The sequence below is a fragment of the Colobus angolensis genome, unplaced genomic scaffold (assembly GCF_000951035.1).
Source record: "Colobus angolensis palliatus isolate OR3802 unplaced genomic scaffold, Cang.pa_1.0 Scaffold215, whole genome shotgun sequence".
Taxonomy (NCBI): domain Eukaryota; kingdom Metazoa; phylum Chordata; class Mammalia; order Primates; family Cercopithecidae; genus Colobus; species Colobus angolensis.
The window spans coordinates 1,353,504-1,360,970 of NW_012115322.1; the positions used below are offsets into that span (position 1 = coordinate 1,353,504).

At 40.3% G+C, this 7,467-nt stretch overlaps 1 protein-coding gene across 1 annotated transcript in view; it reads left to right on the top strand.

The window, feature by feature from the left end:
• NEB (nebulin) overlaps positions 1 to 7,467 on the top strand; it is a 226,170-nt gene that overhangs the window by 23,101 nt on the left and 195,602 nt on the right. The window contains exons 11-13 of the mRNA XM_011943053.1: positions 1,434 to 1,538; positions 2,199 to 2,306; positions 4,956 to 5,072. Coding sequence (XP_011798443.1) covers positions 1,434 to 1,538; positions 2,199 to 2,306; positions 4,956 to 5,072 — 330 coding nt within the window. The remainder of the gene's footprint in view (positions 1 to 1,433; positions 1,539 to 2,198; positions 2,307 to 4,955; positions 5,073 to 7,467) is intronic.

A 7,467-nucleotide genomic window follows, 5' to 3' on the forward strand; every position in this document is an offset into this window, starting at 1 on the left:
CTTCAAAGCAGAGTGCAGCAGGTCAATCAATCAGCAGTGTAACACAAATCTTACCTCAGCAAAGATTTCCATTGAAGAATTGTTCCCTCCCCGCAAATACAATTTTCTTTCTTACAGAATTTCTTTCTGTTATGATGATGACAATAGTAATAGCTATTATTATTATTACAGTTGTTATACCCTATATTTGCTTAGCACTGTGGGGTTTACAAAGCACTCTTCAGTGAATGATCTTATTAAACTTCCCAGCAGACTTCTCTGTAAATATTATTGCCAGCACTTGTGGCTGAGAAAACAATCAAACATTTGGTCAAGACAAAGTCAAATCTTGGTCCCAGAGATTGAACCCATGCCCAGGACTCTAAAATTTATAGCTATGAAAACCAGTTGGCGATTTACTTGCATATTAACCTTTTGAGAAGAAAGGAAATTAAGCATTTGAGTGAGGGCTAAGCTTCCTTTAACCCACGCTTGTTGACTCTGCACATCACTCACCTTTAGTTCTTCTGTTAAAGGTATATCAGAAAGACACTTTCTGTTTCCTTAAAGGATATGGTGGGGATATAGGCATATGCCAGTGCCTTGAGGCCCATTAGTTATGTCTGTTAACACATTTTTATAAGCCATGGAGGGAGAATTGCTCTAACTCAACTTGGGCTCTAGCTCATGGACCCAGGTTTGGGGTTGGCTTGGTTAATTCTGTTCCAAGAACATGTAAGCCAAGGTATTTCAAGACCACGTATCATGGCCTCAGTTTAGTGTAGCTGAACAAACATTTATAATGTAACTTTTGCGTGCCACATTTTGTATTGGGTTCTGAGGATATGAAAGTGAAGAAGACATACCATGTCTCTCTTCCAGGAGCTTACAGCCTGGGATTCAGATGGAGTGGGATTTGGGAATCAGATGGGGCAATAATTCAATTTTTGAATTACTTTCCAGTTCCTATTAAATTTAACTCTGAACTCGAAGGTCTATTCATTAGCCTGCAAGTTGAATTTTATTGCGGTTGTTTCTTTCTGGATAACTAGGAGTTTTGGTAAAGCTTAGAAATTAATGGCTAAGTTAATTTGGCATAGAAATCTCAGGTTGATATGTTGTATTGTAACTCTGAAATATAAATAGAGGATGACTGCTGACTCTATTTCTTTAAACATCAGGGGACATCTGCAACTTTTGGACGAAGTCCCCAAACTCAGCAAGGGGAGGGGGCGTTAGTACCCTCTTTCTCTGTTCTCTATCCCCATCACCCAACTTTCTGATTGGGTAAATTGACACTACATTGGAAGATTTTTTTTTAAAAGACATTTATTAAGGACTTAAGAATGGCTTGCTGAAGATATTTTTTAAAGTTAATCATTATTCCTTAATTTGCTGTCTTATTTGTCAATTCATGAGTTATTCTTGTCTTATTTTCTTTTTCTTTTTTCTAGCAAAAATACAAAGAAGACTATGAAAATAAAATCAAAGGCAAATGGAGTGAGACACCTTGCTTTGAAGTTGCAAACGCCAGAATGAATGCTGATAACATCAGCACAGTGAGTGGGAAGGGATGGCCGGTCTGTCGTCCCGGGAGGGAGACCCCTTTCCTTAGTGACTTCTAGCCACCTGCCCTACCTGAAGGGGTGCCAGGACACTGAGGCCCCTCTTCTTGGGACAAGACCTGTTGCAGAGTTCCTGTTAGGAAAGAAATTTCACAAACTCTCTTTCCTTTTGAGAAATGTTATTTGGCCAAATACCATTATTTCTACCTCAATTTTTACAACACATTACGGTGAGACCCCCTTACCGAATGCAAAGTGCGGTTAGTACAAGTTAAAGGGATCCTTTTTAATCATTCTTTGCCTGAGGAGCCAAACTGTACAGTTATGAAATTGATTAATTTAGTATCTCCTGCCTGGAAAACATGTCTATTGTTTTTCTTTTAAGTTCCCTGCTCCTTGCCCTTAAGAGCTCTTTCTTGGTAGCCAAGAAAAGCCTTTCTAATTCTGTTTTTAGCCTATTTTAATTGTTCTAAATCTCTGTTAAGTTGCTAATCATTTTTGCAATGGTACCACATTCTCTATTTGTAATCTGACCAGCCTAAACCAAGGACAGGGTGGCTTTGTGTAACTTTTCCAAATCCGTGTGTCTTCTCATGGAAATTCTTGCATAGTTCATTTCCACAGCAGTTCTTCACCTTGTCTAATGTCTTACAGAGGAAATACCAGGAAGATTTTGAAAACATGAAAGACCAGATCTACTTCATGCAGACTGAAACACCAGAGTATAAAATGAATAAAAAAGCTGGTGTGGCAGCTAGCAAGGTACGAGGAAACTATCCCATTTATCTTGATGGTTTGAGTGTGGGTGAATTTCCTATAACTTTGGCTCTTGCATATAATTAGTAAAAAAGGGGATGGGTGGTTCTTGGGGGAACTATCAGGGTTGAGACCAGTGGATGCGAGGCATTTGAAAAAGAGTAGAATTGAAACAACAAGAACAACAACAAAAGTACTTTGGAATTATAATGGGGATATTAAAAGTGTTTTGCCATGTATGAGCATTAATAACATCGAATTACCATCTTCAGTATTTCCTAGAGTAATTTATTATTTGCCTGAGGAACCAGACTGTACATTTATCAATTTGATTTAGTATCTTCTGACTGGAAGGACTTTTGCTGTTTAGAAGGAGAAAGATTGTAATCTTAGACAGCAGGACTTCTCCCCCCAGGAAGAGGCAATCGGCGGCCTTATACGAAGATAAGCAATCATACATGCAACACTATCGTTATCTATCTTATTTTCCCACTGACTATGGAAAAACCTGGTCGCAGGTTCGTAAATCCATGGATATTTCCATATGCTCTATTGAGTGAGTTTGGTGAATGACCTGGGTCCTTGGCATTCTGAGGCACGATGGTCACTAAAGAGAGCAAAAACTTCAAAGCCAAACACACTTGGTTCTAATCCTGGCCTTCGCTGTGCCGGAGAAAGCAGGATTACATCACTTAGAAGGCTATTACAGCATCCACGTGTAAGACAGTGGTGTTTTGGACCAGGAGGGTAGCAGGGCAGGTGATGAGAAGTATTTTGAAAGCACAGCTGACTTGATTTGCCAACGGATTGGATGACATGGGTTTTGGTCTAAGCAGTTAGATAAATGGGGTTTCCCTTTATTGAGACAGGGAAGACTATGGAAGAAGTTGGTAATTTTTCTGAAGGACAGACAGGAGTTCATCTTCAGATATGGTAGATTTGAGATGCCTTTTAGACATCCAGATGGAAGTATCAGTGATCATTTGACTACATAAACCTGAAGTTTCGGGGAGATATATGGAAAGCTGTATAAACTGGGGTGTCGTCAGCGTACAGAGAGTGTTTCATGCCATGAGTTTGGAGAGCATTAAGGGAGTGAGTGTAAACAGAAAACTTTAGGTGCTGAACTCTGGGGTCCTTCCATGGGAACATATATGTGAGATGAGGGAGAAGCAAAATCAGGAGAGGGCAATGCGTTGGGAAGCAAGTGAAGGGAGAAGGGAGTCATCAACTGTGTCAAATGTCTCTGAAATGGATTTACCAATGTCTGGTCTCTGGTGACCTCAACAAGAGCACTTTGGTGGAGTCTGCTTGGAGAGGATTCATGAGTGAATGAAAAGAGGGAAATTGAAGACAGAAGTATATTCAACTCTTTCTAAGTATTTTCCTGGTAAGAAAAGAAGAAAATGGGCAAGTAGCTGATGAAAAACTGGGTAAAGTGGGACTTTTTAAGATACGAAACAAAAACATCATGTTGATGGAAATAATCCAGTAGAGAGGGAAGATTTGGTGATGTTGGAATGGGGAAGAATGTCTGGAGTGCTATCCTAGAGTAGGTGGAAGGGGAAGAGATCTGGTGCTCAAGAGGAGGGGATGGCTTTGCCACAAGCCCTGACAGTTCTTCTGTATGACAGGGGAGAAGGCTGCATATCCCAGATGTGGGTAGAGTTTGTGAGTCTGCTTTCTGGTTGTTTCCATTTTTCAAGGAAACAGATAATTCTCTAAGATGAAAAGTGATCTGAGTCTCATTCCTGCAGCATACCCTTGTGAAGCTCTGTGGAGGCTGTGGGGTGGATGCCTCTGTACTTCCCTTGTGTATCTCTTGTCTTTGATACCAGATTGCCTTTGTTTTCTGAGGTTCGTAAGTGGTAGATTTATCTAGGATTCCTTGAACTTCTGTGGTTGTAATGCCTGAATAAAGGGCTTACACTAAGGATCATGGTGGGAACCAGGATCAGTTTCTTGTTCTAATCCCTGTGGACAGGCTCTTGATAGGGGCTTGTGAACCCTGCCTTCCCTGTTCTCCCCCAGCATCCCTCAATGTGCTGCTTCTGCCATAGCTGGAATTAAAGGTGCGTAATAGGAAGGGCAGAAGGAAAAGCAAGACTCTTTCTCCCTGCTCCTACCTTCTCCTCCTCCTTGTAAATTGAATACATGTGTGCTCCACGCACAGTTGCAGGTGAGGCATAAAAGGGTGGATTGGTGGTACTTCCAGCTTCCTTTCTGTAGGAGCATGTTGGCAGATAGGTAGCTGAGGGTTAAGAGCTGAGTGAAGGTTCTACAGGAGCAGGTATCTGGGACATCTTGCACGGTGACTATTTGGATTTATTTCTCTCTCCTATTATTTCTGTGTCTCTCTCTTTGAGGGCAAGGACCATGTATTCTTTCTTATATTCTGTCCCCAAGCCAGACACAGAATTGACATCCTGTGGATAATTTTGAATGAATAAATGAATGGGAAGAAAAAGCATCCGGGAAATGTATGCAGTTTCTCTGCTGCTGTTATGCGTTACTATGAGTATTTTGTTTATAACATGTCAAGCTACCATTTTTCTAAAGAGAAAATTGATTTGTGGAAGTATGTCATGTCCATAATAGAGACGGGGGCAAAAATAACCCATAGAGTTACTTCATCATTTTATTTCACTCCTACAGGTAAAATACAAAGAAGACTATGAAAAGAATAAAGGAAAAGCAGATTATAATGTGCTTCCTGCTTCAGAGAACCCACTGCTTAGGCAGCTGAAGGCGGCAGGAGATGCCCTAAGTGATGTAAGTATATTTTTGTCAAAACGTGTTTTTAAACCTTAGCTGCAAAAGAGATGAAAATTTTCTCCTTTAATGACTAAATGCATATATAACTTTGCAAATACGTTAAGGTTATGAAATGGTAGGTTCATTGGAAGTATGTAACCACAGAAAGGCATAGTACAATGTGCCTTAATGTTTGTGGTTCTGTGGGGTTAATTCAATGGGCCGGGAAATTCTCATTTGCTTATGAGCTCTGGGCACCTGGGCCTCCACATTGCAGATGTGTTGTGATTTTAACAGAAGCAAGAAACTTTCAAAGATAGATCTTGGCCCCAGAAACCATCATTTGCCAACAACAGAACTTAAAAGGTGGCCCCCTAAGTCTTCGCAGGACTTTCTAATTGTGCAGTTATTAAGAGCCCGAAAGGCAAATGAGACTGGGCTTGGGATTAAAAGACTAACAGCCTGAGAGAGAAAGAAAGAGAGATTGAATATGTGATGATTTGAGTTTATCTTTTATGGTTAGGTTTGCATTAAGCTTTCCTAACATTTGTGGATTTTATGTAGCTGTCTGTGTGGGTTAGTTATCTTTTCTTTGTCCCTTGAACTAAGCAGCAAAGGAAATTTGTGTGTGCGGGTGGGGGAAATTTGTGTGTGCGGGGAGCGGGTGGGGGAAATTTGTGTGTGCGGGGAGCAGGTGGGGGAAAGTGGCAAGTGAGAGGGTATAAATAGATCTGTCCAAATAGCTCTGCTGGGAAATCAATGCAAAGCACGTTTGCTTTTTTTTAAAAAACCATTTTATTTCAGTCATTTTTTGGGTACAGGTGGTTTTTGGTTACATGGAAAAGTTATTTAGTGTTGATTGCTGAGATTTTGGTGCACCCATCACCTAAGCAGTGACACCTGAGATTATAACGCAGCCTCTTCTCCCTCACTCCCACCCCAACATTCCACTCAAGTTCCCAAAGTCCATTATATCATTCTTCTGCCTTTGTGTCCTCACAGCTTAGCTCCCACTTATAAGTGAGAACAGATGATACTTGGTTTTTCATTCCTGAGTTACTTCATTTAGAACAATGGCCTCCAGCTCCATTCAAGTTGCTTCAAAAGACGTTATTTCATTCTTTTTTATGGCTGAGTAGCATTCCATGCTGTATATATACCACATTTTCTTTATTTGTTGGTTGATGGGCCCTTAGGTTTATAGCAGCACAATGGTGAATTATGCTGCTATAAACATTCTTATGCATGTGCCTTTTTCATATGATTTCTTTTCCTTTGGGTAGACACCCAGTAGTGGGATTGCTGGATTGAATGGTAGCTCTATTTTCAGTTCTTTAAGGAATCTCCATACTGTTTTCCACGGTGGCTGTACTAATTTACGTTCCCACCGTAGTGTAAAAGCTGTTTAAAGCAGTTTTGCTCTCTAAGTGAAAAACATCCTTATTAAACATCTAAAAGACCAAGTTCAAATATCTGTTGTCGATAAAGACAGGAATATAAAAATATTAAATGAGAATAGCATCATTTACATTTTGAAAACCCAGAATGAAAAAAGTGACAATAATCTGCTTTATCAGCCACATATTTAAAACTAATCATTGCTTCTTGTTGTTCAAGCTAAAGGTAAATCCTGGCAGAGAAGAAGAGTTAGTAATAACTCATAGTACCAGTTCATATGTATGTGTGTGTGTGTGTGTATAAAATCTTATATTGAAGGATAATTGTGTAATAAGAGATTTTTTATAGTTATAGGAGAGAGATTGTGTATTTCTCACCTTATATAACTTTTTCATGAAGATTTGTTTTAAAAAATTAAACAACTTGCAATTGCTCAAAACCTCTGTGTTTGCTGTGGTACTATCAGTGAGGAAAGAGCTTGTGAGCTGAAAGACAGAGAGGGCAGCAGTTCAGAAATACACAAGAATCTCTGCTACTGGGGGGGCATGGTCAGAGGTGGCATATTGGTTTCTTAGTTTTTTGAGTTTGGAATGTACAAAACTTAGGCTTTATAATAATTGCTAATAGAACAGTCTTATAATTCATGACACTGTGTGTTCAATTGTCGGGTTTTTTTCTTTTTGTTTTGTTTTGAGACGGAGTCTTGCATTGTCGCCCGAGCTGGAGTGCAGTGGCGCCATCTTGGCTCACTGCAACCTCTGCCTCCCGGGTTCAAGCGATTCTCCTGCCTCAGCCTCCCAAGTAGCTGGGATTACAGGCGCATGACACCAAGACAAGGTAATCTTTTGTATTTTTAGTAGAGAGAAGGTTTCACTTTGTTGGCTAGGCTTGTCTCGAACTCCTAACCTCGTGATCCCCCTGCCTCAGCCTCCCAAAGTGCTGGGATTACAGGCGTGAGCCACTGCGCCCGGCCTCGATTGTCAGTTTTTAAGACAGTTGACAGGCAATATCTTTT